Source organism: Psittacula echo, assembly GCF_963264785.1.
Source record: "Psittacula echo genome assembly, chromosome: 27".
Taxonomy (NCBI): Eukaryota; Metazoa; Chordata; class Aves; order Psittaciformes; family Psittacidae; genus Psittacula; species Psittacula echo.
In genome coordinates, this window is record NC_137762.1 from 2069353 (window position 1) to 2088985 (window position 19633).

The 19633-nt window shown below is 56.0% G+C and overlaps 1 protein-coding gene across 1 annotated transcript; it reads right to left on the reverse strand.

Annotated features, from left to right (window-relative positions):
* Window positions 1–14375: 14375 nt before the first annotated feature.
* Window positions 14376–19274, reverse strand: SMUG1 (single-strand-selective monofunctional uracil-DNA glycosylase 1). The gene is made up of 3 exons (XM_080635474.1): window positions 19084–19274; window positions 18266–18579; window positions 14376–16946 (listed from the first exon to the last, which is right to left on the reverse strand). The coding sequence occupies exons 2-3, from the start codon at window positions 18557–18559 to the stop codon at window positions 16296–16298; spliced, it is 945 nt and encodes a 314-aa protein (XP_080491600.1). The 5' UTR covers window positions 18560–18579; window positions 19084–19274; the 3' UTR covers window positions 14376–16295.
* Window positions 19275–19633: the final 359 nt, after the last annotated feature.

Consider the following 19633-nt stretch of genomic DNA (forward strand, 5'->3'; position numbering starts at 1 on the left):
TCCACCTGAATCGCTCTTTGTGTGCCTCTCGGAGCAGGAGAAGGAACAACGGCTCCGGTGGCGAGAGGCAGGAGCCACCAGCACCCAACAGGGAATATGCTCCCCAGTGATGGGCGCGGATGGAATCACCCTTGGGCTGCTCCAGCATCTCCAGTGCAGAGCTCAGAGAGCGCAAAAAGAGGTGGGTTTGGGGTGATTCAATGTGTTAGAAACCATGGGGTTTGGTGGCCCACCCTGAGGACAACGACTTGGGAGCGCAGGGTCTAGGCTGGGAGCAGGGATGTGGGCAGGGCAGTGCTGGAAGTAGGGGCAGATGCCTCCTTCCCATTGCCATTAGGACCTTGAGTCCCTTTGGGCTGCCCAGAAGATGAGGTTCTCCTGGACCCCAACGGCAGCAGAGGGAGCTTGGCACATCCAAAGCTCCTTCCCCTTGGTGTCCAAGCCTTGGACTCAACGAGGAGCTGCCTCCCCTCGCTGTGACCAGGGTTTGGTGTCAACCGGTCCCCAAGCCTTGCGGGGTGGCCAAGGGAAAGAGATGGGAGCATCCTTGGGTGGGCACAAGGGATGATTGGGGTGTTTTCTCCCCGGAAGCATCATTGGGAGAGTCCAAATCCTCCCATGCCAAGAGAATTGACCCAATCCCACCTAAACCCATCCCAGAAAAGGCCACTCATGGACCAGGGCAGCTCCATCCCAGCAAGGCCTTGAGCTGACCCACTCTGTGTCCATCCAGCCTGGGGCAGGAGCAGCAACGTGGGGCCGGTGACCACCCCTTTGGCCGAGCACTGGGTGTGGGAGGGGCTCTGGTGACCCCCACGTTCATCTGGGGGCTCCGCTGAGGCTCGTCCCTTCACTGACATCGGATGCTTCGCATTCCAAAGCTCTCTCTAAGATAACTTGGAGCGAGGAAGAGCGGAGAACTGGGCTGAGCTCCCGGATCGGGAGAAATTCCGGGAATAAAAGGGGGGGTGCTTTCTATTTTCCTGGGATCTTGAAGGATAAAACAAGGAGAGAAACCCTCACGTACATCCAGGGAGAGCAAGAAAGACTGGAGGCAATTCCAGAGCCTTACACAAAGCCCTCAACGTCTTTCATCCTGTAGGAATGCATCCTAGAGAAGTGGATCCCTTAGGAATAGATCCTATAGGAATGGATCCCATAGGGATGGATCCGATAGGGATGGATCTTGTAGGAATGCATCCTAGAGAAATGGATCTGGTAGGAATAGATCCTATAGGAAGGATCCTACAGGGATGGATCCAATAGGGATGGATCTTGTAGTAATGCATCCTAGAGAAATGGATCCGGTAGGAATAGATCCTATGGTGAATGGATCCTATAGGGATGGATCCAATAGGGATGGATCTTGTAGTAATGCATCCTAGAGAAATGGATCTGGTAGGAATAGATCCTATAGGGAGGATCCTACAGGGATGGATCCTATAGGGATGGATCTGATAGGGATGGATCTTGTAGTAATGCATCCTAGAGAAATGGATCCGGTAGGAATAGATCCTACAGGGATGGATCCTACAGGGATGGATCCTACAGGGATAGATCCCACAGGGATGGATCTTGTAGTAACGCATCCTAGAGAAACAGAAACTATAGAAATGGGTCCTGTAGGACCAGATCCTGTCAGGCTGCATCCTACAGGAGTGCATCCTATAGGGCCAGATCCTACAGGACTCGATCCCATAGGAAGAGCCTTTACAGCAGGCTGCACTCGCTAGTGGGGTGCTGACCGATGCTGTGGATCCGAGCCTAGCAGCAGGATGCTCTATTTGGGACGCAGTGGTCCTCACCTCCCTGCAGCCGTGCCATCGGATGCCCCCATCCCACCTCCTCCCTCCTGGAGCCCCTGGGCTGCTCCCGCGCCATTCCCAGAGGCGGGATGCGCTCGCCCCTTGGCCAAAGGGCGCGGGAGGAGGGATTCGAGCCGCTCCAAGCCCGTCCTTAATCCCAGCAGCAACCCCACGTTGTTAATGAAGGCCGGGAGCCTCTAAAATAAAGGGAATGATTGGAACGAGCTCTAATTCCTCTACTGAATGCCTCCGACGCTCCCTTTATCACCGAGATGGACAGGATCTAATTGGTGCGGCGCAAGGCATCAATCTTTGCGCGAGGGCTTTCTGTACAAGCGACAGCGATTACTGTCATATTATGACACCATCAGCCCGAGATCAATGGCGTTTTAAGCGCTCTCCAGTTATGGGCAATTGGTGACAATAAAAACAGTGACAAATGGGGGACACAAGCGCCCAGCGATCCGGTGGCGGAGCGAAGCCATAAATAACCTGCTTTCCATAGGGAAAAAAGGGGGAGGGTTCCCCGGGATTGGCGGGGAGGGAGGGAATTCCGTGTGGGAACGCTGGGATTTTGCCGACGAACAACTCCCGGCCTGGAGCCAAGGGGCATTCCCAGGTGGTTGCTGGGAAGAGCAAGGTTTGGCCATGGAAGCTCTTCCCAAGTGGAGGCAAGGCGATGCAGTGCACAGCGGGATGGTTTGTGGCGCCGGAGCAACGTTGTTCCCTCCGGGATGTGGTCCTTAAATACAGGCAACGGGAGCAGCGCTAAGCTGGGGATCCTTATGGAGCTTTCCGATGGGAATCCTGGGAAAACTGGGGTGGAATCCTGGGAAAACTGGGGTGGAATCCTGCTTTTCCTGCTCCCCTTGAGTGCCATCAGCTCCCAGACCCATCCCCAGTTGTCACCTCCCTTGTCTGGGCAGGAATAAAAGAGCCTGAGGACAAGTAGGGAAAGGGAGAATAGATCCCACAGGAATGGAGTCTATAGGAACAGATCCTATGGGAATGGATCCTATAGAAACAAATCCCGTAAGAAGGATCCCATTAAAATGAATCCCGAAGAAATGCATCCTGGATCCTATGAGAGCAGATCCTATTGCTATGGATCCTATGGAAACAGATCCCACAGGAATGGATTCTATAGGAACAGATCCTATGGGAATGGATCCTATAGAAACAAATCCCGTAAGAAGGATCCCATTAAAATGAATCCTGAAGAAATGCATCCTGGATCCTATGAGAGCAGATCCTGTTGCTTTGGATCCTATGGGAACAGATCCCGCAGGAATAGATCCCATGGGAACGTATCGTATAGGAACAGCTCCTGTCGGGATGTATCCTAGAGAACAGAACCATAGGAACGGGTCCTATAGGAATGGGTTCCAGAGGTACAGAACCTGTAGGAATGCATCCTAGAGAAATGGATCCTGTAGGAATAGATCCTATAGGAATGGATCCTACAAGGATGGATCCTGTAGTAACATATCCTAGAGAAATGGATCCTGTAGGAATAGATCCTATAGGAATAGATCCTATAGGAATGGATCCTACAAGGATGGATGCTGTAGTAACATATCCTAGAGAAATGGATCCTGTAGGAATAGATCCTATAGGAATAGATCCTATAGGAATGGATCCTACAAGGATGGATGCTGTAGTAACATATCCTAGAGAAATGGATCCTGTAGGAGCAGATCCTCTAGGAATGGGCCCTGTAGGGATGGATCCTGCAGTAACGCATCCTAGAGAAACAGGAACTATAGGAATGGATCCTATAGGAACAGATCCGGTAAGAATCCCCCTCATCCCACTGCCTGCAGCATCACAGGACCTCACCTGGAGCTGGATCCCATTTGGCTCCGGAAAGGTCCATCCCTTGCACGGAGCATCCCTGATGTCCAGCACGGGGCTGAAGCCAAGCACCCACTTCACCTACACCAGGAGAGGATGGAGCCGCTCCGGCTTTCCCAACCGGAGCCGGGTGTCGGATGGGGCAGCAATGCCCCTCGGAGCCGAGCAAAGAGCGGGAAGAGCGGGCAGGAGCCAACCAGCCATGAGCCATAACAAGGGAGCATCCAACGGGAACGATCAAGATGCTCCCGCTCCTCTGGGTATCCATATTCCCGGAGCCGTTCTGCTCCGCAAACGGATGCGGGAGAAAGATGGAGCCTGCGTTGTTCCCTCTCTGCTGGCAGCGATGGTCCAGGAAGCCCAACTCGGCTGCAGGCTCCTCCTCCTCCTCCGCTCCATCCCGAATGCCCGCCCTCGGGATGCGCTCCGGGTTCGAGCACCCGGCCTGGATCCCCGCAGAGGGGATGAGGGGGTCCCCATGGGTGGGAAGGGGGAGTTTCGGGATAAGGGGAGCAGGGATGGGGCAGCCCAAGGAAAGCCCCTGAGGATGCTGCCTGTGGGTTGATGGGATGCTTTAATTTGTGTCCCAGGGAGGGAGGGGAATGGGGGCTTCTCCATCCACGTATCCCTCCTTTCCTCCCTCCATCCATCCTCCATCCATCCTTCATCCCTCCTTCCTTCCCTCCATGCCTCCATCCATCCTTTTCCTCCTTCCCTCTCTCCCTTTCTCACTCCTTTCCCTCATGTTTTTCCACCCCTCCCCACATCCTCCTTTCCTCTATCCTTCATCCATCCATCCATCCATCCCTCCCTCCATCCATCCCTCCATCCATCCCTCCCTCCCTCCATCCATCCCTCCATCCATCCATCCATTCATCCATCCATCCCTCCCTCCATCCATCCCTCCATCCATCCCTCCCTCCCTCCATCCATCCATCCCTCCATCCATCCATCCATTCATCCATCCATCCCTCCCTCCATCCATCCCTCCATCCATCCCTCCCTCCCTCCATCCATCCATCCCTCCCTCCATCCATCCCTCCATCCATCCCTCCCTCCATCCATCATCCATCCATCCATCCCTCCCTCCATCCATCCATCCTCCATCCATCCATCCATTCATCCATCCCTCCCTCCCTCCATCCATCCATCCATCCCTCCATCCATCCATCCATTCATCCATCCATCCCTCCCTCCATCCATCCCTCCATCCATCCCTCCCTCCCTCCATCCATCCATCCCTCCCTCCATCCATCCCTCCATCCATCCCTCCCTCCATCCATCATCCATCCATCCCTCCCTCCCTCCATCCATCCATCCTCCATCCATCCATCATCCATCCATCCATCCCTCCCTCCATCCATCCATCCCTCCATCATCCATCCATCCATCATCCATTCATCCATCCCTCCCTCCTTCCCTTTCTCCCTCCTTTCCTTCATCCTTTTCTCCCTCCCTCCCATCCTCCTTCCCTCCCTCCCTCCTCCATCCATGCATCCCTCCCTCCCTGTCCCCCCTCCCTCTCTCCAGGCCCAGGATCCTCTGGGATGTGTAAATCTCATCCACCCCCAAAGCCAGGCCCCCCCAGCCCTGGAGCAGCCGGAGCTGCCCTGGGCGGTGATTTCCAGCCTGCCCATTCCCGGTCTCCCTGCCCTCCCTGCCAAAGGCTCGGCAATCCTATGGGAAGAGCGGGCCGTAACAAGGAACGCTGCTCATAGGTGAGCGCAGGGAATTCTTCATGGGGCTTCTGCAGACGGATGGGCTCCCGGCAGCCATAAACACAGCTCGGAGCACGCTTCCTTCTCCCGAAGGATTCCCATCCGCCTGCAAGGATGGATCCTGCTCGGAGCCGCCGCCAACGGGGGATGCTCTCCGAACCCCTCCTCAGGGGGCACACGGGCATCCCCGTGGATCTGGGGGTACCAAAGGCGCCGCGGAGGCGATGCTGCTGCATCGCTTCCTCGGGATCCCTTTGGGAACGGTGGGCTGGGAGCATCCAGGTGATGCTGGAGGCGGGAAATGCAACGGGAGCCATTTGAGCTTGGGCATTCCCTATGGAAAAGGAGACTCCAGGAAAGGGTCAGCGGGAATTGGGGAGGAGAAGAGCCCTTTGCGGGCTCCTCCCTGCGGTTCCTAGGTCCCAACTCAAGACGGAGCCAAGGAGGAAGATGCGCCAAGGCCACCCAATGGCAGCGGATTGATCCCAGCACACCCTGAGGGGCTCGCTCCTCCCTCACCTGGGGCTCGGATCTCAAGGTCTGAATCATGGAATCATGGAATGCGCTGGGATGAAGGGACCTTAAAGCTCCTCCACTTCCAACCCCTGCCATAGGCACGGACCCCTTCCATTGGAGCAGGGTGCTCCAAGCCCCATTGAACCCGGCCTGGATGGGATGGAGCATCCAAACCTTCTCCATTGAGCCCATCCCAGTGCCCCAGCACCCTCACAGGGAAGAGCTTCCTTATCTCCAACCTGAACTTCCCTGTTCCAGCCGGAACCCATCCCCCCTTGTCCCATCGCATCCTTGCAGCCCCCTTCGGACACTGGAACCTGCTCCCAGCTCTCTTCTCCATCCCCAGCATCCCCAGCTCCCAAGCACCCAACGGGGATGCTCACGACACCGAAGCAAAGGGAGCACCAGGATCCCTTCCGCAGGGAGCACGGTTTTCCATGTGGAAACCCCAGGCCCGTGCCCAGCCGCAGCCAGGATCCAAGCCACCGGAGCCGGGAAGAGCCGGGATGCTCGGTGCCCAAGGAAGCCGGGGCCTCGTTACCCTCATTAGCGAGCGGGAGGAGCAGGGGAATGATGCTGCAGCAGGGAAACATTAAAGGGAAGCGGGAAGAGCTCTTGGGAAGCGGGAGCAGGCGCCTGGAAGCTGCTCGGGCATCGCTCCCGGCGGGGGACCCATTCGTTGAGGATGCTTTAGGGGTAATGGAGCTGCGCCCGATGGAGACAGGAGAGGGACCCCCCCCCCCCCCGCCCCCGAAGCATCCTCTATGGATTTGCCTCCGAAACGGAACTCGTTCCGGGTGGAAATACCCATTCCCGATGGATCTGGGGGGAGGGGGGTTGGAGGTGCCTTTAGGTGATGCCTTCACCCCCCTCAAAGTGCTCTTGATCCCTCCCTTGGCAGGTGCAGGGCTTGGGAAGCAAAGGAATCCAAAGGGGTTTGGGATGGGGAATAGGAGATTTGCTGGGATCTGGGCTTGGAAAACAAAGGAATCCAAAGGGGTTTTGATGGGAAATAGGAGATTTGCTGGGATCTGGGCTCTCCATAGAGGGTTTGAGCCCCACATCACCCCATAGGGAGGAGGGTTTGAGCCCCACATCACCCCATAGGGAGGAGGGTTTGAGCCCCACATCACCCCATAGGGAGGAGGGTTTGTGCCCCACATCACCCCATAGGGAGGAGGGTTTGTGCCCCACATCACCCCATAGGGAGGAGGGTTTGAGCCCCACATCACCCCATAGGGAGGAGGGTTTGTGCCCCACATCACCCCATAGGGAGGAGGGTTTGTGCCCCACATCACCCCATAGGGAGGAGGGTTTGTGCCCCACATCACCCCATAGGGAGGAGGGTTTGAGCCCCACATCACCCCATAGGGAGGAGGGTTTGTGCCCCACATCACCCCATAGGGAGGAGGCTTTGAGCCCCACATCACCCCATAGGGAGGAGGGTTTGTGCCCAAATCACCCCATAGGGAGGAGGGTTTGTGCCCCACATCACCCCATAGGGAGGAGGGTTTGTGCCCCACATCACCCCATAGGCAGGAGGGTTTGTGCCCCACATCACCCCATAGGGAGGAGGGTTTGTGCCCCACATCACCCCATAGGGAGGAGGGTTTGTGCCCCACATCACCCCATAGGCAGGAGGGTTTGTGCCCCACATCACCCCATAGGGAGGAGGGTTTGAGCCCCACATCACCCCATAGGGAGGAGGGTTTGTGCCCCACATCACCCCATAGGCAGGAGGGTTTGTGCCCCACATCACCCCATAGGGAGGAGGGTTTGAGCCCCACATCACCCCATAGGGAGGAGGGTTTGTGCCCCACATCACCCCATAGGGAGGAGGGTTTGGGGGTGCAACCCCCTTGGGCTCAATCCTGCTTCCCACAGGGGGGACCCAGCTGACGCCAAGGCCAAGGCCACCCCATCCATCACCCCCCATGCTCCTGCCTTCCCCCTTCCCATCCCCAATAGAGCGGGATCAGCGCCCCATGGGATCGGGATGCTCCGAGCGCAACCACCCAGCGCCCTGAAGGAGATGAACTCCCAAACCCTGGCCAAGCCGAAAAATCCCCCTTTTCCCTCTCTTTTCCCACCTTTCCCTCTCTTCCCACCTTTTTCCTCCCTTTTCCCTCTATTTTTCCCTCTCTTCCCACATTTTCCCTCTTTTCCCACCATTTCCCCCGCTTTCCCTCTCTTTTCCCCCCTTTCCCCCCCTTTTCCCCTCTCTTTCCCTACATTTTCCCTCTCTTTCCCTCCTCTTTTCCCACCTTTTCCCTCTCTTTTCCCACCTTTTCCCTCTCTTTCCCTCCCTTTTCCCACCTTTCCCCTCTTTCCCCCTCTCTTTCCCTACATTTTCCCTCTCTTTCCCTCCTCTTTTCCCACCTTTCCCCTCTTTTTTCCCACCTTTTCCCTCTCTTTCCCCCCTTTTCCCACCTTTTCCCTCTCTTTTCCCACCTTTCCCCTTTTTTCCCACCTTTTTCCTCCCTTTTCCCACCTTTTTCCTCCCTTTTCCCTCTATTTCCCACCTTTTCCCTCTTTTTCCCCACCTTTTTCCTCCCTTTTCCCTCTATTTTTCCCTCTCTTCCCACATTTTCCCTCTTTCCCCCCTTTTCCCACCTTTTCCCTCTCTTTTCCCACCTTTCCCCTTTTTTCCCACCTTTTCCCTCTTTTTCCCCACCTTTTTTCTCCCTTTTCCCTCTATTTTTCCCTCTCTTCCCACATTTTCCCTCTCTTTCCCCCCTTTTCCCTCTCTTTTCCCACCTTTCCCCTTTTTTCCCACCTTTTTCCTCCCTTTTCCCTCTATTTTTCCCTCTCTTCCCACATTTTCCCTCTTCCCCCCTCTTTTCCCACCTTTTCCCTCTCTTTTTCTCCCTCTTTTCCTACATTCCCCCCCTTTTCCCCCTCCCATTCCCAGTTTCCCCCTGCCCGGCCCCAGCCCAGCCCTGGCAGCATCAATCAAATCCCTCTTATTCGGGCTCTGCTCGGCTCCGCGGGATGCAACCAGATGGGAAGCGGGGGCTCCGCAGGCAAGCGGCGAGCCGGGAGCGCGCATCCCAATGGATCCCCCCAGCAGCGGGATACGGGGCTGGGAATGGGATAGGAGGGGCTGGAGAGGCTCAAACAGGGCTGGGAATGGGGTGGGATGGGGGCAAAGGGCTCCGGGATGGAGGCTGGGGGGGGGGGGGGGGCTGGTTCCTGGGGGGAAAAGGAAGGAATGGGAATGGTGTTGGGAATTCCCAGGGATGGTTTGGGATCCTCCGAGGGGGAGGTAAAGGGGGGGGGGGTGTTGGATTTTGGGATGCTTCTGGAGCATCCCATGAAAACCGGATTTCCTGGATTGGTCCAAGCACCCCCCCCGCATCTGGAGGTGGATGGGGGGGGGGAGGAAATGGGGGGTTGTGGGTGCCCATTCCCTATGGGAAGCGGGGAAGGGAGGGAAGAAAGGGGGGAAAGGAGGGAAAAGGGGGGGGAAGGGGGGGGAAGGGGGGGGAAGGGGGGGGAAGGGGGGGAAGGGGGGGAAGGGGGGGGAAGGGGGGAAAGGGGGGAAAGGGGGGAAAGGGGGGAAAAGGGGGGAAAAGGGGGGAAAAGGGGGGAAAGGGGGGAAAGGGGGGGAAAGGGGGAAAGGGGGGGAAAGGGGGGGAAAGGGGGGAAAGGGGGGGAAAAGGGGGGAAAGGGGGGGAAAGGGGGGAAAGGGGGGGAAAATAAAGGAAGGGAAAGGAAAAAAAAGAGGGAAAAGGGGAAAATGGGGAAAAAAGGGGAAAAGGGAAAGGAAAAAAGGGAAGAAATGGGGGAAGGGAGAAAAGGGGGGGGGAAAGCCATAAAAAGTGAAGAAAACCAAAAGGAAGGAGTGAAAAATAAAGGAAAAGAAGGGGAAAAGGGGAAAGGAGGAAGGGAACGAAGGGGAAGGGGAAGGGGAAGGGGCGGCCCCAGGGGCCGGACCCCGCTCACCTGCGGGGGGGGGTCCCGGGGGTCCCGCTCCGGCGCCGCCGCAGCCCCGCGGCCGCGTTCGCCCCTTCCCGGCCCCTTTCCCGATCCAGGCCGGGAGCTGGCGGGAATGGGGGAGGTTGGATGCGGCGGGAAGGGCTCGGGGGAAGGCGCTGGAGAAGCGGTGCCGGTGAACAACGGGGGGGGACGAACGGGAATGACGGGGGAGGGTGGGATGGGGAAAGGCAGGGGTAGGAAGTACGGAGAAATGAAACATCGGGATATCCAGTGTTGGCCTGCCAAATATCGGGAGATCAAATATCGGGATATAAACCCACTGAAATCAAACCTATTGGGATATCGAATACTGGGATATAAGATATTGGGATATTAAACTATTGAAATCCAAAATATTGGGATCTAAAATATTGGGATATCAAATATTGGGACGTAAAATATTGGGATATTAAACTACTGAAATCCAAAATATTGGAATCTAAAATATTGGGATATCAAATATTGGGATCTAAAATATTGGGATATCAAATATTGAGATATAAAATATTGGGATATTAAACTATTGAAATCCAAAATATTGGGATATTAAATATTGGGATATAAAATATTGGGATATTAAACTATTGAAATCCAAAATATTGGGATATTAAATATTGGGATATAAAATATTGGGATATTAAACTATTGAAATCCAAAATATTGGGATATCAAAAATTGGGATATAAAATATTGGGATATTAAACTATTGAAATCCAAAATATTGGGATATTAAATATTGGGATATAAAATATTGGGATATTAAACTATTGAAATCCAAAATATTGGGATATCAAATATTGGGATATAAAATATTGGGATATTAAACTATTGAAATCCAAAATATTGGGATATCAAATATTGGGATATAAAATATTGGGATATTAAACTATTGAAATCCAAAATATTGGGATATTAAATATTGGGATATAAAATATTGGGATATTAAACTATTGAAATCCAAAATATTGGGATATTAAATATTGGGATATAAAATATTGGGATATTAAACTACTGAAATCCAAAATATTGGGATATCAAATATTGGGATATCAAATATTGGGATGTAAAATATTGGGATATTAAACTACTGAAATCCAAAATATTGGGATCTAAAATATTGGGATATCAAATATTGGGATATAAAATATTGGGATATTAAACTATTGAAATCCAAAATATTGGGATATTAAATATTGGGATATAAAATATTGGGATATTAAACTATTGAAATCCAAAACATTGGGATATCAAATATTGGGATATAAAATATTGGGATATTAAACTATTGAAATCCAAAATATTGGGATATCAAATATTGGGATATAAAATATTGGGATATTAAACTATTGAAATCCAAAATATTGGGATATTAAATATTGGGATATAAAATATTGGGATATTAAACTATTGAAATCCAAAATATTGGGATATCAAATATTGGGATATCAAATATTGGGATATTAAACTATTGAAATCCAAAATATTGGGATATCAAATATTGGGATATCAAATATTGGGATGTAAAATATTGGGATATTAAACTACTGAAATCCAAAATATTGGGATATCAAATATTGGGATATCAAATATTGGGATATTAAACTATTGAAATCCAAAATATTGGGATATCAAATATTGGGATATCAAATATTGGGATCTAAAATATTGGGATATCAAATATTGGGATATCAAATATTGGGATATCAAATATTCACGTATAAAACTAATCAGAAATTTGATTTTTCCGATCTAAACTATTGAGGAAAGATTTCATGGAGAAATCTGAGGCTGGAAAAAGATTCCAAGATGGAAACAGAAAGAGGAAAAGAAGATTTCGGGTGGGAAAAAATGGGATGGAAAAATGTTGAAATATGAAAAAACTCGGATCTGGGAATATTGAAATGGAAAAAAAAAAGGAATTAAAATTGAAAATGTTAAAAATTCCGATTTGAAAATTCTGAGGTATTGAAAAAAATCAAATCTAAAAATTTGGAGAAATCCGAAATTTGCGGTCTAAAAATTCTGATCTAAAAAATTCCCCGGAGAAAAAGATCCAAACGGAAAAATCTCCGGTGAAAATTGCTCCTCTGGGAAATATTCAGGCATGGAATTCCCAATGGATTCAGAATTATTGATGGGAAAAGATTCAAATTCCCCCAAAATTCAAAATCCCCAAATATTAAAAAATGGAGGCGGAAAATTTTCCACATTAAAACCTGGGATTTAAAAAATTTTGGATGGTGAAAAATGGAGCTGGGAAAAGTCAGGAATTTCAGGAATTCAGATTTCAAGAGTCAAATATTGAAAAATCGCGACGTAAAATTTGCCAAATATTAAAAATTCCAGGTAAAAACTTTCAGGAATAGAAAAATTCCGCTCTGAAACGATTCCGAGATTGAAGAACTGGGATATAAAATCATTCCCATAGGAAAAATTCCAGATCCAAACTTATTTGGGTATTCCCAAAGGCCAATAGTAAAAATTCAGCCAAAAAACCAAATCCCAACCACAAAATAGGGAAAGATCCCGATATCCAAAGCTGCACCTGGAATCTTGGGTAGGAATAAAATCAGCTCAAAATGAGCCTGGAATTTCATGGAATCATTCAGGAATTCCATGGAATAAAATCAGCAAAGGGACCAATGCGCTGGTGCCTGGGGGGGCCTTCCTGAAGGATTCATCCCCGTGTGTGGAAGCGGCTGAGGATGGGAATAGGGATGGGGAATGGAATGGGAATAGGGAGGGGGAATGGAATGGGAATAGGGATGGGGAATGGAATGGGAATAGGGAGGGGGAATGGAATGGGGAGGGGGAATGGAATGGGAATAGGGAGGGAGAACGGAATGGGAATAGGGAGGGGGAACGGAATGGGAATAGGGAGGGGGAATGGAATGGGAATAGGGAGGGGGAATGGAACGGGAATAGGGATGGGGAATGGAATGGGAATGGGGCCGGAGCCTCTTCCCGCTGCTTCCCTTTGTCTGGGCCTCGCTCCCGCTTTGTTTCTCCATCGCGGTTCTTTGTCTCCCATCAGCTCCTTCCTCTTCCTCTTCCTCCCAGCGGGATGGGGCCGGGGGGGGGGGGTACCAGGGTGACACCCCCCCCCCCCCTTTGGAGTTGGTTTTCCTGGCTTTGGGAAGCAGGATCCCACCCGCTCCCATCACCCCCCAGTGGCCCCGTTACTCTCAGTGCTTCCATCACCTCCATCCCCCCCCAACTCTCATCCCAAACCCCCAAAGTCCCTTCCCAACCCCCAAATTCCCTTCCCAAATCCCTAATTCCCTTCCCAAACTCCTTTTCCCAGGCCTTAAATCCCATTTCCAGCCCCAAATTCCCATTTCCAGCCCCAAACTCCCCCCCCCATGGAGGAACCATCCCAGCTCCCATGGCCACTACCCCCCTCTCCCAGGGATGCTCACAGCACCCTGGGCTTAGTTTTTCCCTTCAAAAAGGTCTTTTCCCCTGGAAAAGGGCATTTTTCCACGCAAAATGCCCCTTTTTCCTCTAACCCGGGTCTTTTCCCTTCTAAAAAGGCAATTCCTCCCAGGAAAGAGGCTTTTTCCCACCTCTAAAAGGGCCTAAAGGGGTGAGTGTCCCCGATCTGCTCCTTCCCTCATCCCTTAGCATCCCAATCCCGCTCATCCCAACCCTGCAGCTTCCCTCCTTGTGCCCATCCCATCCATCCCGCTCCCTCGTATCCCGATCCCGCACATCCCGGTGCGGTGCCCGCAGCTCTCTGCCTCTCTCTAGCGGCTCCTCCCCGCAGAGCTGGGCCCGGGATCGGGAATCGGGATGGGGCCAGGGAGGGAAGGACGGGATGAAGTGGGAAAGGAGGGAGGGATGGAATGGAGGAGGGATGAAGGGGAGGGATGGAGAGGAAGGAGGGAGGGATGATGGGATGGAAGGATGGATAGGGGATGGGGTGGAGGGAAGGCTGGAGAGCAGGAAGGAAAGAAGGAGGGATGAAGGGAAGGGATGGACAGAAGGATGGATAGGGAATGGGACAGAGGGATGAAGGGGAGGAAGAAGGAAGGGATGGAGGAATGAAGGGGATGGATGGGATGGAGGGATGAAGGGGGTGGGATGGAAGGGACAGAAGGATGGATAGGGAATGGGATGGAGGGAAGGCTGGAGAGCAGGAAGGAAAGAAGGAGGGATGAAGGGAAGGGATGGATGAGGATGGGATGGAGCGGATGAACGGGAGGAAGAAGGAACAAAGGGAAGCAATGGAGGGATGAAGGCGATGGGATGCAGAGAGGGATGGAGAAGGCTCCACTCCCAGGATCCACCAGCAATTCCCATGGGGAACAGCAATGGGAGCCACCGTGGCCCGGCTCCAACTGCACCAAACACACATCCCCCCCCCCCCCCCCAACCAATGGGACCCCCCCCAATGACAACACCGAGGATGGGGTCCCCCAGGACACGTTTATTACCGGGGGGGGGGGGGTCACACACACGGTGCCCCCCCCCCCCCCGCGCCTCAGTTTCCCCTGGTGAGGGCGAGCAAAGCACCTTAGAAATGGCTTAAACAGCTCAAAGCCCCCAAAGCAGCCCAAAAAGGAGGGGGTGGAGGGAAGCAGAGCCCGGAAGCTCGGATAGTGTTGAAGTGGGCCTGAGCGTGGGGAAACTGAGGCACAGAGACCCCCCCCCAGTGCCCTAAAGCAGCTTCCAAGGGGGAAAACCGAGGCTTGGACCCGTTCAATCCCAATTCCCGCATCCCAACCTTGTTCTCAGTGGGGAAACTGAGGCACGGAGCCATTCGCCATCACCTAAAGATGCTCCAAGGCAGCTTCCAAGTGGGAAAACCAAGGAATGGAGCCATTAAATCCCAATTCCCGCATCCCAACCTTGTTCTTAGTGGGGAAACTGAGGAATGGAGCCAAGCTCCATCACCTAAAGGTGCCCTAAGGCAGCTTCCAAGTGGGAAAACCAAGCCATGGGGCCAGGAAACCCCAATTCCCGCATCCCAGCCCTATCCTCAGTGGGAAAACCAAGCCATGGAGCCAGGAAACCCCAATTCCCGCATCCCAGCCCTATCCTCAGTGGGAAAACCAAGCCATGGAGCCAGGAAACCCCAATTCCCGCATCCCAGCCCTATCCTCAGTGGGAAAACCAAGCCATGGAGCCAGGAAACCCCAATTCCCACATCCCAGCCCTATCCTCAGTGGGAAAACCAAGCCATGGAGCCAGGAAACCCCAATTCCCACATCCCAGCCCTATCCTCAGTGGGAAAACCAAGCCATGGAGCCAGGAAACCCCAATTCCCGCATCCCAGCCCTATCCTCAGTGGGAAAACCAAGCCATGGAGCCAGGAAACCCCAATTCCCACATCCCAGCCCTATCCTCAGTGGGAAAACCAAGCCATGGGGCCAGGAAACCCCAACTCAGTGGGAAAACCAAGCCATGGAGCCAGGAAACCCCAATTCCCGCATCCCAGCCCTATCCTCAGTGGGAAAACCAAGCCATGGGGCCAGGAAACCCCAATTCCCACATCCCAGCCCTATCCTCAGTGGGAAAACCAAGCCATGGAGCCAGGAAACCCCAATTCCCACATCCCAGCCCTATCCTCAGTGGGAAAACCAAGCCATGGGGCCAGGAAACCCCAATTCCCACATCCCAGCCCTATCCTCAGTGGGAAAACCAAGCCACGGAGCCAGGAAACCCCAATTCCCACATCCCAGCCCTATCCTCAGTGGGAAAACCAAGCCACGGGGCCAGGAAACCCCAATTCCCACATCCCAGCCCTATCCTCAGTGGGAAAACCAAGCCACGGAGCCAGGAAACCCCAATTCCCGCATCCCAGCCCTATCCTCAGTGGGAAAACCAAGCCACGGAGCCAGGAAACCCCAATTCCCACATCCCAGCCCTATCCTCAGTGGGAAAACCAAGCCATGGAGCCAGGAAACCCCAATTCCCACATCCCAGCCCTATCCTCAGTGGGAAAACCAAGCCATGGAGCCAGGAAACCCCAATTCCCACATCCCAGCCCTATCCTCAGTGGGAAAACCAAGCCACGGGGCCAGAAAACCCCAATTCCCACATCCCAGCCCTATCCTCAGTGGGAAAACCAAGCCACGGAGCCAGGAAACCCCAATTCCCGCATCCCAGCCCTATCCTCAGTGGGAAAACCAAGCCATGGGGCCAGGAAACCCCAATTCCCACATCCCAGCCCTATCCTCAGTGGGAAAACCAAGCCATGGGGCCAGGAAACCCCAATTCCCACATCCCAGCCCTATCCTCAGTGGGAAAACCAAGCCACGGGGCCAGGAAACCCCAATTCCCGCATCCCAGCCCTATCCTCAGTGGGAAAACCAAGCCATGGAGCCAGGAAACCCCAATTCCCACATCCCAGCCCTATCCTCAGTGGGAAAACCAAGCCACGGGGCCAGGAAACCCCAATTCCCGCATCCCAGCCCCGCTCTCATTGGGGACACTGCGGCCCGGAGCCATCCCCCATGCCCTGGCCGTGCCCCAAAGCATCTCCCAAGCCCGGAGCCCCCTTCCCGGCGCTCTCCCCACCGCCTCCAAGCCCTTCCTCCCCCTGCACCCCCAGCACCTCCAGCACCCCCAGCTCCCGCAGGCGGCTCAGCACCATCCGCTCCCAGCCCCGGTTGGCGCGGGGGTTCCGTGGCGAGGGATGGGGCAGCCCCTCCACCCTGACCCCCCCCATGCCGGCCGCGGCCAGGGCCCGGCGGGCGCGGTGCTCGGCGAAGCGGCCCAGGGCCAGCACCAGGCGCACGCTCAGCACCCGCACGGCCCCGACCAGCGCCCGGTCGCAGAGGCCCAATAACGGGGCCCGGTGCTGGGGGGGGAGGGCGCTGGGGGGGACGTTGCGGCCGGAGGCGCTGAGGAAGAGGAGGGGGCAGTGGTTGTGCACGAAGCAGTGGGTGAAGAAGCGCTGGGGCTCCGGGCACAGGCGCCGGATGAGGCCCCAGAAGCGGGCGCCGCTCACCTCGGAGCGGCCGCAGCTGAGCCCCAGCACCGGGCGCTTGGGGTGCTCCGGGTGCGGGCGCTGCACCCCCCCCTGGACCTGGAGCCATTCCCGGACGTGGCGAACCTCTCCGAAGGGGACCTGCGGGGAGGAGGAGGGCGAAGTAACAGGGAGCCATTGGGAATGGGGGGGGAGCCATTGGGAATGGGGGGTGGAGCCATTGGGAATGGGGGGGGAGCCATTGGGAATGGGGGGTGGAGCCATTGGGAATGGGGGGGAGCCATTGGGAATGGGGGGGGAGCCACTGGGAATGGGGGGGGAGCCACTGGGAATGGGGGGGGAGCCATTGGGAATGGGGGGGGAGCCACTGGGAATGGGGGGGGAGCCACTGGGAATGGGGGGGAGCCATTGGGAATGGGGGGGGAGCCATTGGGAATGGGGGGGGAGCTATTGGGAATGGGGGGGGAGCCATTGGGAATGGGGGGGAGCCATTGGGAATGGGGGGGAGCCATTGGGAATGGGGGGTGGAGCCATTGGGAATGGGGGGGAGCCATTGGGAATGGGGGGGAGCCACTGGGAATGGGGGGGGAGCCACTGGGAATGGGGGGGGAGCCATTGGGAATGGGGGGGGAGCTATTGGGAATGGGGGGGGAGCCATTGGGAATGGGGGGGGAGCCATTGGGAATAGGGGGTGGAGCCATTGGGAATGGGGGGGAGCCATTGGGAATGGGGGTGGAGCCATTGGGAATGGGGGGTGGAGCCATTGGGAATGGGGGGGAGCCATTGGGAATGGGGGGGGAGCCACTGGGAATGGGGGGGGAGCCACTGGGAATGGGGGGGGAGCCATTGGGAATGGGGGGGGAGCCATTGGGAATGGGGGGTGGAGCCATTGGGAATGGGGGGGAGCCATTGGGAATGGGGGGGGAGCCACTGGGAATGGGGGGGGAGCCACTGGGAATGGGGGGGGAGCCATTGGGAATGGGGAGGGAGCCATTGGGAATGGGGAGGGAGCCATTGGGAATGGGGTGGGAGCCATTGGGAATGGGGAAAGAGCCAATGGGAATGGGGAAAGAGCCAATGGGAATGGGGAGAGAGCCACTGGGAATGGGGAGGGAGCCACTGGGAATGGGGAGGGAGCCACTGGGAATGGGGAGGAAGCCATTGGGAATGGGGAGGAGCCATTGGGAATGGGGGCAGAAATGGGGAGGGAGCCATTGGGAATGGGGAGGGATCATTGGGAATGGGGGAGAATCATTGGGAATGGGGGGGGAACCATTGGGAATGGGGGGGGAACCATTGGGAATGGGGAGGGAGCCACTGGGAATGGACCCAGGGGGCCAAGCTGCTGCACTGGGATCCCCATAGGGATGCGTTGTGCTCCCCCCATGCCCCAGTCCCCCCCCCCAGGGATGCCCTGGGCCCCGTGTCCCCCCCCCCCCCCCCCCCCCCGGCCGCCTCACCCCGGTCTGGGCCATGCCGAAGGGCCCCGGGTTCATGCCCAGGAAGAGCACGCTCTTGGGCCCGCGGCAGAAGGCGCGCACGAAGCGGCTGTGGGGCTCCCAGGCGTAGTCCAGCGGGCGGTAAACGTGGGTCACGGGCGGGCCCGGCGGCGGCAGCGCCCGCAGGAGCCCGCTCTGCTCCCGCTCCAGCCGCAGGAACCGCTCGGCCACGGCCCCGGCCTCAGCCGCTTCCGGTTCCTCTTCCGCTTCCGGTTCCTCTTCCGCTTCCGGTTCCAGCCCCACCGCCCCCTCCATGCTCTGCCATAGCCCGGGGCCTGCGGGGGGCACGGGGTGAGGCGGGGGGGGGGGGGCAGCGACCGCCCCACAGCGCAGGGCTCGGCCCCATAAGTGCCCCCCCCCCCCCGCGGTCCTGCCCCACATGGGCCCACAATTGCTCCTAAAGGCCCACAATTGCCCCTGGAACCTGCCCCACAGCGCGGTCCTGCCCCATACAGACCCCAATTGCCCCCCACCCGCCCCTTTACCTGCCCCATAGCGCAGTCCTGCCCCACATGGGTCCCCAACAGCCCCCTCAGGGCTCCATAACTGCCCCCCCCCCCCCGTTACCTGCCCCATAGCGCGGTCCTGCCCCACACGGGCCTACAATTGCCCCCTAGAGCCTCACAATTGCCCCCCCTACCTTTACCTGCCCCATAGACCCCCCAACTGCCCCCCCCCCGCCCCTTTACCTGCCCCATAGCGCGGTCCTGCCCCCCCCCGAGCCCCCTTCTGACGTCACACGCCGCGCCATGACGTCACGCCGCCGCACCGGGGCCTACCTGAGCTCCGCGCCCGGCCCCGCCGCGCCGGCCTCGCTTCCGCCTCTCAGGCCCCGCCCTGTGACCTCTGACCCCACCGCCGCGCGGTGCCTGCCGGGAGCTGGAGTCCGCCGCCTTCCCGGCGTGCCCCGCGCGCGGCCCTTTGTCTGCGCGGGGGACGTGCGCGGAGCTTCCCATGGTGCTTTGCGGCGGGAACGCACCCCCTCCCAATAAGGCCAAAAAGGGGGCGTGGCCTCAACAAGACCCGCCCCTCCCGCGCGTTGGGTGGCACTAGGGCGACCCCTGGCGGCGGCGCGGCACCGCGCCCCCCCCCCCCCCCCCTTAAACCAGCCCCCCCCCGGGACCCCAACCCCGGTCCTCGTTACCGAGCGATGGGGCCCGTTTGTGCCCCCCCCCAAGCACCGTTATGGGGGTGCAGGACCGAGCCTCGGCCACCAGATGGCACCAGAGGGGCCTCAAATGTGGGACACCCCCCCCCATGGACCCTAACGGCAAGGGGGGGTCCCTATTGGGGGCTGTTGTTCCCCCCCCATGGTCCTTAATACATGAG

Bases quoted from the DNA above. Each gene is read 5' to 3' on its own strand.
- SMUG1 (XM_080635474.1), bottom strand. From the start codon at position 18,559: ATGGAGGGGGCGGTGGGGCTGGAACCGGAAGCGGAAGAGGAACCGGAA. The intron at 16,947-18,265 runs GTGAGGCGGCCG...TCCTCCCCGCAG, and splicing joins TCGGCATGGCCCAGACCGGG to GTCCCCTTCGGAGAGGTTCG.